The sequence below is a fragment of the Ciconia boyciana genome, chromosome 9 (genome assembly GCF_034638445.1).
Source record: "Ciconia boyciana chromosome 9, ASM3463844v1, whole genome shotgun sequence".
Lineage (NCBI taxonomy): Eukaryota > Metazoa > Chordata > Aves > Ciconiiformes > Ciconiidae > Ciconia > Ciconia boyciana.
The window spans coordinates 26,522,309-26,542,275 of NC_132942.1; the positions used below are offsets into that span (position 1 = coordinate 26,522,309).

General features: G+C 40.7%; 2 protein-coding genes across 2 annotated transcripts in view; one reads left to right on the forward strand and one right to left on the reverse strand.

The window, feature by feature from the left end:
* Window positions 1–248: 248 nt before the first annotated feature.
* On the reverse strand, window positions 249–18,528 carry LOC140657053 (galanin receptor type 1-like). Its single transcript, XM_072873532.1, has 3 exons — window positions 17,821–18,528; window positions 16,171–16,236; window positions 249–566 (listed from the first exon to the last, which is right to left on the reverse strand). Exons 1-3 carry the CDS (start codon window positions 18,526–18,528, stop codon window positions 249–251), a joined length of 1,092 nt encoding a protein of 363 aa, XP_072729633.1.
* LOC140657052 (dipeptidase 2-like) overlaps window positions 3,454–19,967 on the forward strand; it is a 53,651-nt gene continuing 37,137 nt past the window's right edge. Inside the window, exon 1 of the mRNA XM_072873529.1 lies at window positions 3,454–3,558. The gene's annotated coding sequence lies outside the window, so the exon portion shown is untranslated. The remainder of the gene's footprint in view (window positions 3,559–19,967) is intronic.

The window sequence follows — 19,967 nt, forward strand, 5'->3', positions numbered from 1 at the left end:
TGGGCACTACAAGGACATTCAGATACTTCTGTTGCACATAGCCCAGTGCCTAGCAAGGTACCTTAGGACAAGCTGTGTCAACTGTCCTAACAGCCAGATGGAAAAATGCCCACTACCACTCCAGTAATCTGACAAAGTCCACCTTTTTGCAGGCTGCACCACTCCCTGAAATGCACTTGTATACCTGTTCTCCCCTGACAGCACCCTTTCCCCTCCTCTTCCTCCTGACATGTATTTGCGAGCATAATTTACATGTTAGTGGTTGAGTGCGTGGTAGAGAAGTTCTCCATGCGTATTCTGACCAGTTTCTCAGTGGGAACTGGCCGCAGGAAGAACTTGCAGGTGAAGACTTGCCGGCAGGCCTTGCGGAAGTTTTCCGAGAGGAAAGCGTAAATGATGGGGTTGATGCAAGAGTTCCCGTAGGCTAAGCAGTGAGAGATGATGCGGAAGGTGAAGGAGATGTTGTTCAGGGGAAACTGCCCAAACTCTGCCCACATCGTGATAATGTGGTGTGGCAGCCAGGAGAGCAGGAACACGGTGACCACGAGAAGCACCGTCTGTGCTGTCTGGAAAAGACAAGATCATGTATTAAACGGTCACAGTGATCAAGTGAGTCTATGGTATGAGTGAGTTTGCCTTCCTCTGTCAGTAGTGAAGGCAGCATAAGACAGGCAACACTGATGACTGCCAAGTGGGCAAATTATGAAAAAGGATGCTAAAAACCAACCCTCCTCCCTGGAAAACAAGGATTGCCTGGTTTTGGCTCAAGCAAATAACTATAGGCAATGGAGTGCCTGTAAAACCTCAAACAATACAGAGGCTGCAACAGTAATGCTAACTATGTTACATGGAAGAGTGGAAATAATATTCCCTAAGATTTGGAGGCTGAGGAACATTAAGGCTATTGAAAATAGCTGCAGGGGAAAACAGTCTGGCTGCAAGGAAACATGCCACTGAGAGGAGTAACAAAGACTGACCTGAAGAGAAAGATTTTTCCAGTAGCTTCCCTCTTACAGGAGAAACCAAGAAAAACAATGCATAGAGGATTTTTTTTTAAAATATGCAGTGCTCTTTAGTTAGAAATATTCCTAGCTAGGTGATTACCTGAGGGAGGTTCACTGTGCCTGTGGGATCCCAGCCTGTGTGCTGGCTGGGTTAGAGGTGTGCCCCTGCAATGCTTGCTCTCCAGTTAGGCTGGCCAGCCACTGTTGCAAGCTGTCATTTGTAAGCCCCAAAGCTTGACCTGAGGTAAAATTTTCCTGAAAACAGCGTTCTTTGAAGTCACCATGCAACGTGAAGGTTAACATGAGGTGAGCTGCTGACTGCAGCTGTGGTAGCCCCACAGCTGCAGCTGGGGAAGAGGAACAAGGGCTGAGGTGGTGCCTTGGGAGGGCTGAGGAACATGGAGCAGCATGAGGGGGTGGCTGGGTGTTGCCAGGGTAGGAGGGGTGCAGGGAGAGGTAGCCTTGACCAAAGGTAGGTGGTATGAGCTGCTTGAGCTGTTTTGGTGTGAATTTTTGCAGGCTGTTTATTTGGGTTTTGTTCCTTTTGTCGAGGGGAAATGGTAGCTTGGGGAGAGGGGCTCAGGCTGTGAGGAACCTGGGAGGTGAAAGGACTGAAGGCAAAGACTGAGGTGCCTGTGTTTTGGGGCTGTGAGTCCAGGCTGTCTGCTGTTCCTGGAGCGGAGATCCTCACCAATGTAGGCAAAGTCCCTTGCCCTATAAATATTGCTGTTAAGTTAACATTCAGGGGACCTGCAGGATACATGCCAAGAAATAACTGTCTTTATTGAAAAGGTCTTTCTCCTCTTTCTCCTCTTGAAAAAAAAAACTCCTCAACCTGGTATAGTTAAGGGGGTGTGTTACAACAAAAGCACTTTTTTTTTTTTTTCCTTTCCCCTGGAAGCCTTTGAAGAGGATGAAAAATTACTTTTATTTACTGTAAGCTACAGTAAATAAAATTAAACTATAAGTCACATGAAATTCCTTTCTGTAAGACCCTGAGGCCTGTGGGAGTGGGACCTCACTTTTCAAGTTTAAGAAGGCTGAGGGTGTTGCTTTTCTCTCACTTTCTACTTCTAGCACGCTCAGTGAATACCTAGCAAGGCTCAGAGGTTACTGACTTGGGGCCCCTGAGAGCCTTTCCTAATGTTTTTGCAGGGCTAATTCCACCTGACTTCAGGAGTTTTAAAAAATACTAATGGTAATGGAAGGTGAGCATTTTTTTACGTATTTAATCCCTCCTTTTGGGGTACAGTAGCAGATGCACAGCAGGTGACTTCCGTCCTCTCCCCCCCACCTGATTCTCAGCAAAATGTGTGCTTTTCAACTTTAGTATTTAGTGTTTCTCATTTGTATTTTGTCATTTTAATAAATATAACAATTTGCAAATATGCAGATGATATCCTTCCCCTAAGGATAAGGGGATACTGTACAAGTAGCAGAAAAGCAATGGAGAAAAATGAGAACTTAGGCTTCATTTCAGCTTAAGGTTTACAGCCTTACTAGTCTAGGTTAATGCTTCTGTCAATAATTCCCTTGCATGATTTCAAGTGAATAGTGTGTACTTACTTTTCTGGAAGAGGAATAACTTTCTAGTGAACAAAATCTCATTTAATCAGTGGTTGTAATGGCTATATCTAGTAGTTGTTTTGTCTGCTAGAGAAGACCTGCAGGATCTCGTATCTTGTTTTAAAGCACTCTTATTATGCTAAAATATATAAATAGAAGTTATAAAGACTCAAGCTTACAAATATGTGACACCAAAATACCTAAGCTGGAATGATCTTTTAGGAGAAGGGAAATCTTTTTCTCAGCCTCCCCATCCCAATATACAGCAAATACAACAGCTGCTGCAAAACCTCTGTATGTTCTCTGACCTTTCTGCAGCACTGCACAGTTGAGTTGACTTGACTTGACATGACTTGCCAAATTAAGCATTTCTCCCAGGCAGTATTTCCATGGTGACTCAGGTGACTGGGTAGAACTGAGCTCAGGAAGATTCTTTTGATTCCCATTAAACTGAGAGGGCATTTCATGGGTCATTTGCTCCTCTCTTGGTACTCTCTGTGGCTGTGTGCTTTGGGTGAGATGGAAATTGCAGCATGTTTTAGTAAGTCTGCCCCTCTATGGCATATGCTTGGCCTTGTTGGAAATGTAATATGAGGAAAATAAGGAAATTATGAGTACCAGAACTAATGAAGCAAGGTTTCCTAAGGAATTATGTTTTAGATGGATTCTCTGGTGCCCTAAAAGACAGTAGTGGTGCAACTGAAATATTTCTCCTCAGAGCATTTGCAGTCTTTCCCCTGTCAGTGGCTCTCCAAATACTTAATAGAGTTTCACTCGTCTAGAGTCTACTTTAGTGATGGCTTTTTCTGTCCTCCTGTATCAATGAGTTAGGTATCATGTTGATGAACGTATACTGGCTAACAGAAGGCTTCTTTATTGTAGACTAACTACCAAGATAATGTTCAGGAGATGATGACACCATGGAGAAATGACAGCATGCTCCAGGGAAGAGCAAAGTGACATTACTTCATAGCAGAAAGAATATAAGGTGATTAGATCTTGGTGCATAACATCTGGGATTGTAACAATTGATTGCAGTCCTATACATGAACACAGTGGGAGACACTGCTCAAATATTTATAAACAAGTCTTATGTTTATAACCTGGCTTGTTCAAAGGGGTTGGAGATACAGGGTGAAACTGCAGGAAATCTATTTGTCTTCCAGGTTCTTCTGTTCCACTTCGGTAACTGCCCTATAATGCTCTTGAAGTTTCCTAAGATTATTTAGAACTTTAAAAACCTTTTGTTTTGATTTTTTTTTTTAGTGTCAAAATACTTCAAAAGCCGCGTGCAGCTCTAAGAAGCTGCTACACTTATGTGTTTAGATATAGTTCTTTATTAAATATCTGGCTAGGACTTACTTTACCTAGACAATTGGAGTTGGATCAGGACCTTCATATTATGCTGACCTTCCTAAGTAACATTATTAAAACCTGCAGAACATGAGGGCACACTAGAATTCTAATTACTGTTTATAACATACATTTAATCTGATCTTATATCTGAGTGAATCACACTGAAATGTTTAAAGTATATTCTGCTTGCTAGGACAGTAGTAATGTGGGGGAAAGCTAAAAGGTGCTTTACATGGCAACTGCTTTTTCTTCTACTTGTTTAACCCTGAGAAAAATCAACTGCATGATAAAGAGGAGTTTTCTCTATGTGGGACAGGCACCATCTTTGCTCTGTTTATATAGGGTCTGCAGCAATGATCTCCTGGAATAAAAACATTATTATTGAGGTGGAAAAATGTGTTTGGATGTGAGCCAAAAGTACCACCTTCACTTGTCTTAGCTACATTAACAAGCCAGTTAAATCTGTTAACCTCTCTAGGAAGATGTTATTGCATCAGATCAAGATTTCTGTGCAGGTAAGGGAAAACATTTGCCTACAGTACGAGTAAAAAAAAAGAAGGGATTTCTGTCAAATAGGTCTCAAGTAAGTTTGTATTAATTTTGAAAGGCAATAACCTGTAGGTTCATCCTGTACCTTCTGTACATACTTCAGGTGCTTCCTTGTTTCGCCTGCTAGAATGCTGTCTGACATATGAGGTGACAAAGCATGTTCCTATGTGTGAGTGAACAACCTCAGCTCCCAAATGTCCCCACACTGGCCATGCTGGGAACCAGTTGCTGTCCTTAAAAATATACTGGTATGATTAGAAGTTGATGGAACTGAAAGACACAGACGTAGTGGTCTTGTGGGGTCTAGCTTGCCTACTGTGGTATGATAGGTACTAAAGAAATTATTAATAAACATCCTTAGCTTTCACTACCAATAATGGTGCTACTTTTTTTACCCTCTAGCAATGTAAAGTAGCTTAGGCTTGTTACCAAGGCAACCTTTCATAGCATCCTTCTGCTTAAATTAGGGGGCTACAAGCACTGAAATATTCTTTTGAATAAGGGATATATACCTAGATTTTTTTTTCCTTTTATTGTGAAATAACAAACCATGCATTTAACATAGGGCTGAATATTAAAAAATGGGTTTGCAGTTGCTATGTATTAGCACAAAGCTGTTTCTGAGTTTCAGCTATTTGGGATTTTGCAGATGGAAAACACAGACAATACTAGAGCAATAATATACATAATTCATGACTCAAGAAACATGTTTTGGAAATGGAACTTGTGTCTATTTTTTCAAGTTAGGGAATATCTAGTTAGGATAGAGGAAATGGAAACAAAACATTATGTTTGGCTTTTAATGTGGTAACTTTATTGTAGCTAAAAGTAATGTTAATATAGACTGTGACCAGCTGTGGAGAACTGATCCAAATAGCTTGTGTACTGTTTGAGTTTGTTCAGTGGGCTGTGATAATTTGCACAGTTAATGCATTACTGTTGGTCTAGTCGTGTCCACTTAATGCTAGCCTTCTGGTTCATCTCTGAAGGTTCAGTGGGTCTGTAATAGGCATGTACAGGTCCGTACAATGGCCACTACTGGATTATCTAATTCTCTCTTAATACTCCTAGAAGTCTTTCAAGCAGCTCCACAAAAAATCTTAGTGCATTATTTGTGGTACAGACAAAGTAAGTGTGCTTAAGCTATACAGTGAATCAATAGCATGGTGGGAAATAGAGACTAGGAGAGTCATAAATATTTTTGTTTGTCAAATAAATAGATAAACTTCTCTCTTATTTCCCCCCCTTATTTTTTCTGCCATGCATAGATTGACTAGAATTTACTTGCTTATTCTTTTGTTATCTGTAGAGGTGATCTGACTCTCATTTATGCTTTCCTGCTTTTCTTTTTCCGTTTCCCCTTGCTTCTTCCCCGCCCCCCCAGCCCTCCCCCCAACCCCCCCTCCAGCCCCGGACAAGCTATTTCTTGCTTTTAGCCTTCCCCTGTCCTTCAAAAAGCAATGGGAAATGTGTTTAAAAATCCTTTTTGGGGGAGATGCCTCATTCTGGAGGATGATGAAGTCTTTAGCATTTAACTGTGTTTTGAGCTGTTGTCCTTGATAAGCTTCTAATGAAGCTGCCTCAACTTGTCGGGCAACTTGTCAAGGGCAAAATTAAGACTGCCCTGTAATGAGTCAAATGCTTCGAGTATTCCATGGACTTGCCTATTTTTGGCAGAACTACCTCATACGTTAGATTAATAAACATTCCTGAGATTAAAATATAGAGTGGACAGAGCAGTCTAAAGGTAGAGAGCTTGTCACTTTCCTGATCTAGTAATAGTTTGAGACAGCTAGCTGCACATCTTTTTTCAGAGCTGACCAGATCATCCATTTGTACTGTGTACCTCAGCCACACAGAAATGGGAAAGAACATTAAATGAGGTTTTTATTAAACAGAACAGTCTCACAAGCTTGCAGAAAAACTGGGCTTCATTAGTGAGACGACTGCTGTTTTCTGAATATGGTGGAAGGTTTTTTTTTCTCCTTTTTTCTTCCACGATTCTGAAGGAAGAAGCATAAAGAAGCCTATGCCTGTTCTTCCACACTGTCTTATCAGCAAATAACAACTGACCCTTCCTTTATTACTGCTCTGTGGGAGGATGGGGGATATAAGGAACTTGTTTTGGACTTTGGCTCTTCCTTCCCTTACTCCCCAAAACTAATTTCAATTAATAATGTTCTGCTGTGACTCCAAAGGCAGACTTATTCTAGCTAGTGCTGCTTCTTCACGCCATACCATACTTCCTCAGCCTTTGTGTGTGGGCCAGGACATTTTCTCTTGACTTCTAATATAAAGCCCATCTGATGATGTGATATACTGATAAATTCTTTTCTCCTGTTATGCTCATCTCTAACTTGCATCTCCTTTTCCCTAAAGTTTGAGAGACAATTGGTGCATGTTTTGATTGCCCCAGACTTTATTTGGGTAAGCCACAGAGTTTCAGACTTGGCTGTATATTGTACTTTTACTGTAGTGAAGGCTTGGCAAAAAAAGTAGTGACCCATGGTGCCCTAAGCTTTTGCTTTTACATACTGCAGGTACACTGTGTTGGTGCCCAGGAAGGACATGTAGCTTAGCACAATCTACCACTGTACTGCTGGAGGTACTTACCAACTTCTGAGGAAAACAATTTTTGTGGCTTTAGATTCTGGGATCCTCTGTTTTCGGAAGAGAAATCAGTCAAGAGCATCCCTGTGCTCCGAGTCCCTCTTTAAGCCAATGTGCAAAGTGAAAACTGTCAGTTCATTCTCTCCTGGTGCCAGGTTCTTCTCTCCTTTGTTCACAAATCCGACTCCCCCGATGCATTTGCAAACGTCCTTTTCCTTTCTACCCGTAAAGTTCTAACAGAAAGGTCCCAAAGCACAATTTGATCTCCAGAAACATGCTTATAGCTTAGTGATAAACGTACAATGTTTCAAACAGCTGATTAGAAAAAGGCCATACCTATTGTTAACTAACTTAAATGTTGGGTAGCAGCTTCCTCTGCTTCAGAGTACACATATCTGTTAGTTACTTCTGAAGCACTTCTAATTGCCCTTTGGTCTTTTTTATTACACTTGAGTGTAATACTACTCTTCAGTGGTCTGAAAACCACACTGAAAGCGTTCTTTTTCATTGTTCTGTATTTTCTTTCTTGCAACCAGAGATGGCAGTTGGCTGTCATGAAGAAGAGGAGGGATTGAAGCAAATAGATTTTCAATTGTTATCAGTCCATTTTGGCAACTTGCATTGCGTGCTAAGAGGTGGACTCTTCACTTCCCAGCAGCTTGCTTGCAGTGTTCTAACTGCTCATCTGCACATCTTTCATTCTGTGATTATGTCGCTGATCTCCTCTGTTGATGCCCTTAATACTGACTTACTTTGTATTCATAAATGCCTACGAGCATTATGATATTCCTATTATCCACTAACTGGTAATGATGCTCTCTATTCCTGCTGCCCTGGGCTCTTGCTAGCAAAACAACTTGCAGGATTTAACTTCTGATTAATATTTTTTTGCTGGATGGCTCCCAGGATCTCCCATGCTCCTTTGCTGTACTTACTGTTGTTCAAGTGCCAAGGCCTTGAACATCGCATTCATTATGTCTATATGAAAACCTTCCATTTGTGTGATCAGAAGCCAAAAAAATAGTTCAGCATATAGAAAAGCAGTTACAGTGCAACTTTTGTCTGCCTCTCTTGGCCAAGATGTTCAGGAATACCCGTCTACCTTGAAGGAATTCTGTATGTTTTACCACAAGCTGTTCTATGACCTTCAAAACGCAGTGCTCCATGGAGCGTCCCAAATCAACTCTGTATGTATTTGGGTTTACTTAGCTCTGGGAACAATGAACATTCAATGTTCAGCTAATGAACAGCTAATTCACATGTAGGTAAATGTAAGGTGGTGAATATATGAGCTGAGGAATAAAACAATCAGCTTCAGGGAGAGAGAGGTGCTTTGAACTGACCATTACAATTTCGGAGTAAAATCTTGGGCTTACAATAGTTTTGTGAATAGCTTGGTTCTCAAGTGGTGGCTAGAAGAGGAAAAAATTTTAAAAAGTAATAAAATAAGGCAAATAAAGTAATAAAATAAGGCAAATCAGGAATTATTAGGAAAGGAATAGAGAACAAAACAAGAGACACTGCTCTCCCACCAGGTAAGCATGGTTCACCTTTCCATTGTAGCTAAACAACAGAAAAGCATAGTAATAATTTGGTAGCTTTAAATGGCTCAATTGGTGTGTTCATTGGAGCTTTTGGCCTCAAGGTTCCACAACTCCTACTGTCCTTTCAAGGGAGCTTGCAAAATAGCTGTGAAATTCACGTCTCCAGAAACATTCTTAAACTTGAAAAAGCAATTCAGGTTGTTCAATTTGCAAGTCTTGTTATTTGTTCTTTAAAGATGTACAGGACAAAACTGAGTAAACATTGAGAAACCCTGGTGTGCTCCAGAGGCCAGTAAAACACCACAGGCCCGTTTCATGATCAGAATAGACCTTGGTTTGCATTAATTTCCATTGTTAAATCATCTTATTTGCTGCAAATGTACGTTCAGAGTTCCTAGGGCTGGGCTCTTATGAAACACTTTTCAACGCTGTCAGAGAGGGAATTGTTAACTTTCCTTGGAGCCAAATTATAGACTTGCTGTACTTTGCATAATGCAGAAAGGAAGTAACAGAACTGAAATATACTTTATTTGTGATAGAGGGGTGCACAGGATTTCTTACATGTGGTCATGCTGGCTGGCCTCAAGAACTATTATCCTGAACTGCAAAGGGGAATCCTGCAGCATCACACCATCTCAGTTTTAAGGCTGGCAAACTTGTGCAGCTAGTATGACATTAAATGGGGAAACAGACAGTTATGTGTCTCTTCTGCCAGCACAGTCTTAGTTCATCATGCAGAATTTCAGCCTAAACTTGCAAAAAGTCCTAAACTTCTTCCTTGATCTAGTGCACAAATATTACATATAAATGGAAAAGCATATTAAATTGAGCATGTCCAATGTTGACATGTAGAGGGCAAGCACATATAAAAATTTGCAAAGTAGGAATCTGAATTAAAGGTCAAACTCTTTTGATAATGGAATATGAAGTCAGGATGCAACAAAATTTGTGCAAGGGAAATTTTTGCAGTGTCAAGTATGGTGTCATGGTTTAGCCTCAGTTGGAAACTAAGCACCACACAGCTGCTTACTCACTCCTCCCCCCCCCTCCCAGTGGGATGGGGGAGAGAATTGGAAGACCAAAAGTAAGAAAACTCGTGGGTTGAGATAAGAACAGTTTAATAATTGAAATAAAAAAAAATAAATTGTAACGAAAAGGAAAACAATGAGAGAGCGAGAGGAACAAAACCCAAGGAGAAAAAACAAGTGATACAACCACTCACCACCTGCTGACCAACACCCAGCCAGTCCCCAAGCAGCAATCACTGCTCCCCTGCCAACTCCTCACAGTTTATATACTGAGCATCATGTCATATGGTATGGAATAGACCTTTGACCAGTTTGGGTCAGCTGTCCTGGCTGTGTCCCCTCCCAGCTGCTTGTGCACCTGGCAGAGCATGGGAAGCTGAAAAGTCCTTGACTAGTGTAAGCATTACTTAGCAACAACTAAAACATCCCTGTGTTATCAACCTTATTCTCATCTAAATCCAAACCACAGCACTACATTAGCTACTAGGAAGAAAATTAACTCTATCCCAGCTGAAACCAGGACATACGCATAAATTGAAAAAGCTGCTGTAGTTTGAACATAATCATGCTGTAACTTAAAAGCTTTCAAATTGCAACCCAAGCACACAACCTTTTTTTTTTTTTTTTTGTGATGTATGTGCCTGGAAAATTGTATGTCATCTGTACGATTCTGTTAAAGACAAACTTGTTCTTTTCAGTGAGTGTTTGAACACTGACTTGGAGGGGGTGGATGTCAGAGCTCTCTGGGTTATTCACAAACTGGGCCCATTCAAACAAAATGTGCTTGTAATTAACTTTACAACTGTGTATCTAAACATTGCCCACAAGTAGGTTGGCCTTAGAAAACAAGGCCCTCCTATCTGTCTCCTAGCCCCTGCATATCTTCAAATAACGTAAACTTTCGGTACAATATTGTCGCAAATGGGACAATGATAGACAGCAGAAAGATCACAAATAATGGAAGAGAAGGGAAACGGGACTTTGCAAACACCATGCACAGAATGAAATCCACATTGGAAGCCCAGGTATATCTTGTGGCAATGTTGTCTGGGAGACAACAGCAGGGTCTTCAGGTCCTGCTGAAGTGAAGCCTGGCATTTAAGACTTATTTAGAGAAGATGCTTCATGTACCAGTGTCCTCTGGGAATGTTTTGACAAGGCTCTGTTGAGGGGAAATTGGGTGGCAGTGCCACTCTGTTTTAGGTGTATGTGTTGGAGCTCCTCTTAATTGTGCAGATAGCTAAAAAACTTACAATGGTTTTAACTTTTAACTGGGTTTTGTTTCCGTACTCGGATAACAGACAGTAGGCATGCTTGTCTGCATGTGTAGCTCTGCTCAGTCCCTGGGCAGCTGGTGCTCCTCTGCTGGGTGCAGACAGCGCACACCAGGTAAGCCTGTACAGAAGGCTGAGCACAATACTGTGGGGGCAAGCACTAGAAAACCATGCTGTGCCAGAAAAAGGCAGAAAGATGTGGTAGAGAAAACAAGCAAGAGAGTTCTTAGAATAACAAATTTGTAGTCCTGTATGTAGTTCATTAAGCTTTGTTTCTGTGGGTTTGATTTATTAAAAAAAAAAAAAAGCACCTTTTTTTTTAAAAAAAAGGCATTGGTACAGATTACTGATATAATGTGATCTTTAAAGAGAGAGGTTGAGCAACAGTACCAAGTATCTGGGCTCCAGTAATATACATGCTCAGATTCAGTTAAATCTAGTATTATTTTTTTTTCTTTGCTACAGCAATGCAACTAGGAAAGTCAGGCATATACTTGCACAACACTGGGAGTGTTCATTTGGCCATGCTATCATCTTCTCTTTAGAAATTGCCCTAGGTCTGCATCTAGCAGTCTCTCTCACTTGTTCTGTAAATGTTGTCCTCAGATTCACATGTTGTTTCGAGATTCACAGGATGTACTAATAGTAGGTAAAATACTGGCTCCTCTATGACCTTTCAGGTTGCTTGAATTTGGATGTGTCCCTGTAATACTTCCTTACTGCATGCATTTCTGTGTTCTGTGGCTCAAACTATGTGAATTAGGATGATGTCTCTTCTGCCTGTTATCAGTGTTTACAGGATTTGGGGGTGGGAATGGTATTTTAAATATTAAGACTCCAACAAGGTCAATGAAAGCTATAGATCCAGAAATAAGTCATGACATTTTAAAAAATCTTACCTGATATTACTGGCGTTTTTTTAGAAGCAGCCTGTAATGGAGCATAATAGCAATGTGTTTTCAGCCAGCATGTGGAATGCTGTCTATGAGAAGTCCCTTCCCTAAGCTCTATGGCATTTGCTTTGTTTCTTAAGTATGTTTTATCTTGGAAGTGTTCTATCTTGAGGAGTGTGTATAGCACAAAGCAGAAGAGATATTATAGTTTCTGGAATTCTGAATGACAAAACAGTTTGTAGTGGTAATGCAGGCAACAATTTCACTGGAAAATCTTGTTCAACAAGGACTCTGAGTCTGCAATTTGATTCTTTTGAGACCTTTACTCACATATGTAGCCCAAATGAACATAATGAGATCTGAACAAATAGCTGTTTGCAAAATTTACTACATATCTGTTAAAAAAAACAACAAACCAAACCACCAAAAACCAAAACAGCCCCAAACCCACAAACTAAACACAAAAAAATAAACAGGAAAAAAACCAAACAGACCAAACCCAAGACTCCTTCCCTTAGGGGTGGGAGAAGGATAATAGCTCAAGTGTCCTGCTTTCTTGAAATTATAGGAATGGAGTAGGAACTGAGTGGTCATAGTTCCAGACTGTACTCTCTTGTACCAGTATGACACACTGTTTTCCATATCAGTGTGGTCAAGATACAAGCTGTGAATTAACAGATGTGAATCAGGTAATTTTATCACCTCGTATTGTAAGACTTTGCTGTTGTGTTACACTTTCTTTTGATAGATCAAGGCAATTAGAGTTTAGCCACTGAAGTCACACACGTATTCCAGAACCAGTTAGATGTTCTGTATATGCTAAATTAACTTTTCAAACGTGGAGCAAGATTCATTTGTCAAACATCTTTGAGCAAAATAAGCAAAAGCTGTTCACTTAATCTCTGATGAAGTTTATGAATTAAAACCAAACAAAACTACTTGTCACTAATAGACCAATTAAGTACATATGAAGGAAGCTAATTTAACAGAACTGACATGCACATACGAATGTCCTATTAGGCTCTAATGTTAAGTGTTCTTAAGAAGATCTGCTTTAAATGAGTGGCACTCAATGTGTTTCAAGTATACTTTGAAAGCATATGCAGGAATTGAGTGTGACTGCAACCTACCTAAGAAAGACTCCTTATAAAGTGCTAAGAGAAGTGGTTGAAACAAAAAATAATTGAAATAGGTACACTAAAGATGCTGTTTGGCCTGCAGAAAGGCTAGAAGAGCAATTTCTACACAGGAAGTGCTGGAAGGAGTCAAATTGTGGAAGATGATGTGTGTGTATAGAGGAATGTATTTGATTTTTCTTTCATCTGAAAGGATCACCTATTTAATTAGGCCTAACTGTGCCAAATGGAACAAGAATTGCTACCAGGTGTTCCAGAATTATGGCCAGGGAAATACTTAAGGGGAGGGAGGAGGGAGGAAGAAGTGCTGTACCATTAACTTGTTTGAACAGGTGAAGTCAAAGGTATTTTTTTAAAATTGGTCCTCTCAGCCATATCTAATCAGGAAACCCGAAGCTGAAGAAACTGTAGAGCTGTTTTTTCATCTGAGTCTACAGGTCAAATCTGAAAACAATGCAAATGGATATATTTGAAAAAATGAGTGTCATAAATTACATTCTGTAACTTACTGCTTTGCAGGAAAATGACAGTAGTAATTTTCGACTGTTGGTAGCATTCTCTTAAAATATAGCAAAGAAATGGGTAGTGTGCCATTCATATATAGGTAAGGAAAGACAGGAGGGGAATTTAAACCAACCAAACTGTTTAGGGATTTGTTGGTGATTTTGAGACCTAAAGCAACTTTTCAAACTTATGAAGTCATGAAATTATTCTATGCAAAATGACAGTGCTTCTTAGCACTTTATTTGCTGTATTTTACATAAACAAAATTGTCAACAGATCTTAGTTGCCTCTTCTCATGGTAGGTGTTAAGTACTCAAGACTCTGACGGTGCTTTCTGCTTGTAGTCTGCACTATCTGCCCAGAAATGATACTCTTGTTTCTGAAATTTTAATTCACAGTATATCTGTGGCAGCATCAGTGTTCATCAGAAAGTCTGTAGGCAAAATAAGACATGGTGTTCTTCAAAGTAGTCAGTTTCATCTAGGTCTGGTGGTGTTCCTGCAGCAGGCAATACGTAGCAGCTAATTCTTGCATAATTTATTGCCTTAGAAAAGGTGATTAAAAGAATGTTTATCAGAACCTACTTGAAATTAGACAGGCTGGACTAATGACATTAATCTCAGTAAGGTTCCGGAACAAGCAGATGAACAAAGTAGTATTTGTGAGGCTTTATGTTTAGTTTGTGAACTCAGCAACTGAACACAGAAAACATGATCAAAAACACTCTAAGGGGAAAAGGAAAGTAACTCCCATCAAGGAAACATTGTGTGTGGTGTATTATAACTTCTATAGTTGTCTTGTATTGTGAGATAATATTACAAATACCAGTTGAGTACTATCCTTACAAGCAGTGTAGGTGCAAGACCAATTACGGATTGATAATCATAAGTATATTACCAACCAAACTGAGTGTATGTTAGTGAATGTAATGAGCCAGTAGAAACTAAATATAATCTATAGTTAAATCTGGTTAGGATTCACAGGCATAAAGTAGTGGCAAAAATCTTTGTAACAGCTCTAAATCAACTAGAAGCAGCACAGACCAGACCATTAAAACTGTAGCACAATATTGCAGAGGCTACACCTGAAAGATAATATTATTTTTGTATTAAAACCCCTTAAGTTTTGTTTGAGATGCTACTATAGCTGCTAAAGTGCACAGTTAACCTCCTAAAGTACCTCTGCTTTTTCCTGAATAGATTGATCATGAAGACATCTATGTTGATGAGAACTGTACATTTTTCTGTGATACCTTAGCTGCATACAGAACATTAATGTACTAAGACTGGTTTCTTTCTGAGATAAGGAACAGGTGGCTATGTTATGTTTAGGCATATACCTTTTTGTCTCCATTACAGTAAGTCTCTTTGGAAAAAGAGAAATCAATAGAGGTACTGGTTCAGGTTATTATGAGGTATAGCTGCAGGATGCTGAAAGTCTAGTGTATTGAATTCCTCACCTTGTGAGTGATGTAGATTTACAGGGGGGTCCTGTAATGCTAGTGAATAAATCACGATGCAACTTTTCATGCCCAGAAGTGGTTCCATGTTTCAAAACATCTGTAGCTTGTTGCCGCTGTGGTATCAGTGTCCATCTTTTTTTGTTGGAGTCACGTCAAAGCTTTGATTTCCGTGTCTTGCACTCTTTTAAATCAAATGGCCATGTTTGTTGTAATGACCCTCATTTTTGTCATAGACAACATAATGGCAACATCTTGTAGGGCTGCTCTAATGTGGCAGGTAGCCGCTGAAACTGGCCAGTGCATTGGCTGAGAGCACATCAAAGCACTCCCTAGTCATCTCCACTGTCTGTCACATCCCCTCAGAGGCACACACACTGCTCATTTGGGTTGTACAGTTGCTGTGCCGCTGGCACAGACTGTGACCTGACTGTCCTGTCAGCAACTAATGACAGTACTCCATTACTTCCTGTCTTTGACTAGCCAGATGGCCTACAGTTTCACTTACCGCTGCACACTCAACAATTACAACATTTCTGACTGAAGTAGCATTTTCCCCTTTCACGTTAGGTAAATCTGATGTTGCATCATTGAAGTCGGTGAGTTTTGCTACCTGAAAACTTCTATTAATTATGGTTTATTCACTTTAAGATTCTTCGACAGAAAAAAAAAATTCTATCCTTAATGTTTTTCTCAGTAAATATTTGCAGTTCTGCTTATTTCATACAGCATGAGCCAGGGATAACCCTGTTCTTTGGCTTGCAAAGCGATCAAACCAGGATCTGAATCCACCACCTACTTAGATGCAAACCTTAAAGAAAGATCTTAAATGCAAACTGCAGCAAAACTGAAGTACTTCAGTTTCAGAGTTCTTCATGTATTTTCCTTTTAGCTTGCGGAGGTATACTCAAAACACCTAGATATTTTTATAGTCTGAGTATCTTAGTGGCTGCCAATGTGAAAAGATAGAATTTGTGGGATTCTATTATATCACAATAAATCAAAAGGCAGTCCAGCAGGCCTGTATATAGAGATCAATGTAATATTTCAATAATGGCATCATTATGTACTGTGTCTATAAAGATATAACAAACTGTCAACACGAATTCTGAACCTGAGCTGAAAGAGTGGTACATGAATGACACTTCAGTATGCAGATGGAGCTTGAAAAGGCTATTGGTTATTTTAGAAACCTAACATATGTATTATATTATAGTCAGTGTATAGATCAAACCAAAGATACTTACCTTCTTCTTTGATTTCTCTGACTTCTTGGAAATGTTCTTTACTTTTGTATGGAGATGATATAAAACCTTGGGGGAAAAAAGGAGCAATATATTGAATAGGAAATTGAATTGTGTATATCAGTATTTGAACTTCTGATACAAGCACCAAAAATTAGGAATTGTTTTAGCATGACTTCAACCAAAGTAGAATTTGATACTTTGAGACTTTTAATTCTAAGCCCTCCACAGTTCTTTCTCCTTCAAGAAACAAGATTTGGAAAAAGCATTAAAACTGCTATGCTTCCAGAAGATGTTGTTCAGCATATATTAAGAGCTCAGCTGGCACTATGCTGAAATCCACAGGAGTCTTTCCATGGATTTTGAATTTTAGATTGTGCATCATATTATCTATGTTTATTCTCTAGGTTGATTATATACAAAGGCAGAGAGCAGGCTGCCAGTACTGTACACTGGTGTGACTCTCCTGCTCCTGAACGCAGCACTAACAAGTGGGGCAGTTGGAGTGGGTTCTCCTTTCAGAGGAAGTCATAAGAAATGTTAGGGCACTGTAGGGAAATTCTCAGTTAACAACATCTAGATCAAGCTTTTGAAACCTGATTACAGCATGGCAGTAACCTGGCAATGTTTATACTTTGGATTTCAGAGCTAACAGACTAAATTTTCTAAAGCAATTAATGAACAAAAAAATGCCTCTATTAAATGCAGGTCACCTTGCAATTGCTGCTGTCTCACCCAGGGCAGTGAGGAGACAAACAGCTGGAGCTACAGTGACAGGAGTTAAGAGCTCTAGTGGCTTTTTCCGCTTGTGAAAAGCAAAGCCTAACATTTAGAGATATTTAGCTTAAATCTAAGTGCATTGTCCTGTCCTTAGCACTGATGATGTCAGAACAAGCTAGTATTGAAAGTAATGTATTTTTTGATTAAACAGACATGAACTTAAATTCTAGGAAAACATATTTTTTTCCAAGAGGGTAAACCTCAACTGACTAGTGAAAAGGAAGTCCAGTCCCTGGCAGTCCCTGCACAGTAGGGTATTAATTCAAAATTCACAGAAAACTTATTCTGCATGCTAGCACAACTCAGACTTACTATCAGTCTTAAACATGCTAAAGATCAGTAAGGGGAAACCAAAAATTTAAGCAATAGCAATCCATAAGAAGAAAGGAAGAGCTTTCTTGCTGAATAAAACTCTGATCCTAAGATCTCTTTTTGCAAGTCTTTGCAAGACAGTGTCTAAGCTTTGTGTCAAAGAAAAAAAAAAAATGAAAGAGACATCGGGGTGATGTCTTTATCTAATAGTGTTTCTGTACACTCTCTGCATAGTTTCTCCTTCCATGGGTTTTTCCTCTTGCCAGGAACAAACATTTTTTATCAAGAGAGAATAAACTGAAAAATAGGAAAAGCAGCAAGAGTCTTTAGGGGATTTGGGTGTCAGGCTGGGTGTCAGCAGTTGTAATCCTTTTTGTGAGCTGGTGTAATTTCATTCTCTGTTTTCCTTCCCTCCCCCTGTCTCAGAAAAGTATTCTATACTTCTATATGGAAAGGATTGGATCTATTATTTGTTGGCTGGGTAGCTTGAGTGTACATATCCGAGCCACCAGGAGTGATCTTTCCCACCATTTAAACATTACTCGCGTCCCTCTCACCCACCTTGGCATAGCAGCAGGTGATGAGCACCAGGGGCAGGAGGTATCCCACCAGCAGGATGGTGATCTTGTACATCTGCTTGGCTGTTGAACCATCTGCCCAGTGCTCCCAGCAGAAGGAGCTGTTGGGTGCTTGCTGATGACCACTCATGAGGGCCTGGTGCTGGGCTACAGGGATAGCAATGAGTAGAGACAGCAGCCAAATGACACCCACGCCGAGGGCAGCGTTGCGCTTGCTGCGGATGCAGGGTGAATGCTTGGCGTGGACCACAGCAATGTATCTGTCCACAGACATAGCCACCAGAGTAAAGATGCTGACCAGCATTGTTGCCATGGCCAAGTAGTGAACCCACTTGCAAAAGAAGGCACCAAAGATCCACTCTGGCAGGGAGTAGATGGTGGCCTGGAAGGGGACGCAGAAGAGCAGAAAGGAGAAGTCTGCAATGCTCAAGTTCAGGATGAAGATGTTGGTAGTGCTGCGTGATGGGCGTCCACCAGGCCGGAGACGCCCCAAAACAACCAACACCAATGTGTTTCCCACCATTCCCAGGAGGAAAATCAACCCAAAAAGCACCGGTACAATCACCACCTCCGGGCCACCCCTGGTTGCTCCTGACCAGCATGTTGGGGCCTGTGTTTGGTTAGTCTCAAGGCTGCACTTGCTGGTGTTAGCTCCAAGGGAAAGCACAAAGTTGTCTTCCTGCTCCTCCATGGAGCCAGGCTGCTTGGAAGGCAGGGAGCAGTCGCTGTAGCCCTGACTGCTATCGGGCAGGTCTGTGTTTGTTAGTGGTGGCCAAAGGCTGAATGCTTGGGTTTTCCAATGCTCTGTGTCTTTCCTTTGGGAGCAATATTCTTCAGATGATTCTTCCAAGCTCTGTCTGTCTCTGGTGCAGATTATTCCAGGAACTGGCAAAAAAGGAGGTTGAGGAACTTTCTCATCTAAGAGGTAACTGCAGGTTTAGCAGTTGCTGCTGGAGAAGGTCTTGTAGCAGAGGAAAAGTCCGTGCCAGAAGGGCTGAGGATGAAGCTGCCCTGGGAGCTTGGAGCAGAGGCAAAGCGGCTGCCGCTTGGCTTCCTCACGCCCCTCCTCTTCTGCTTCCCTCCCACACCAGTCCCTGGATCTGCGGCTGTCTACCGGCTCTCCCAGCTCCACTTGGAGCTGTGGCAGTGAGAACAAATGCTGTCTGTGACCTGAGCCCTTCAGAAAATAACCGCTGATCAGCTCTGTCCCCATATGTTACTACTCACGAGGAGGGGAAGAGCAGAGCAAAAGCAAGTTCTCATCCAAAGAGATGGGTCAAGCAGCAGCTGCTGAGTGATAGCGTGTGCAGTTCTATGAGGAGCAGCATTAGAACTGGCTGCATGAGGAGCAAAAAGGCTAAAATATGTTTTTTATCAACAGAGCAGGATTTTTTGGTTTCCTATTCTTTAACGTGCTCACATTAGAGCATAAAGCAATCTGGATAGTTGTGTTTTCAGCACAAAAAAATGGGAGAGCCTTAGATTCAGCAGTTGGGTCCTGCCACTTCTTGGATATGTGCCCAAATTCCTTAGTGCCTGAATATTCGTGGATCTTGTTGATCCAGCTGTAAAGAAGTTCTGGGTTCAGCCCAGTAGTGCCAAGAGCATTTGCACTGGAAAAGGAAAGGTTCAGTCTTGGTAGCTGTGAGCAGCTGTAATACTCCCTGCCAGGGAACAGAGATATGGATTTTAATTTTTTTTTTTAATAAAAAAAAGCTTTATTAAGGATTAAGGGCTTTGTTATTATGGTTTTGATGCTTACTTATAGAAACAGTATGTATGTTTTAGAAAGCACTAAGTAACTTAATGGTATGTTTCCTCCTATTTCTTAAGGGATACTGTGAACTCTACAGGCACTAAGGAGGGAAACAAAGTTTAGGCAAACATTAACAGTACCTGCACACAGTGATTTATGCATGCAGGACAGCTTCTTGCATAGAAGAGTACACATCTCAATTTTCAGTGGTTACAAGTCTAGACACTTGGTCAAAGTGGCCCACCACTGGCTCCTGTGGATGTAGGGGTTAGACTGGAGGGATCCCCTTAATTTTTGAAACAAAGTTCAGTAACTGAGAATCGCCCTGCCTTGTGACTTGTCTCTAAGCTCTTATTGAGGGAGGTGATAGTGCT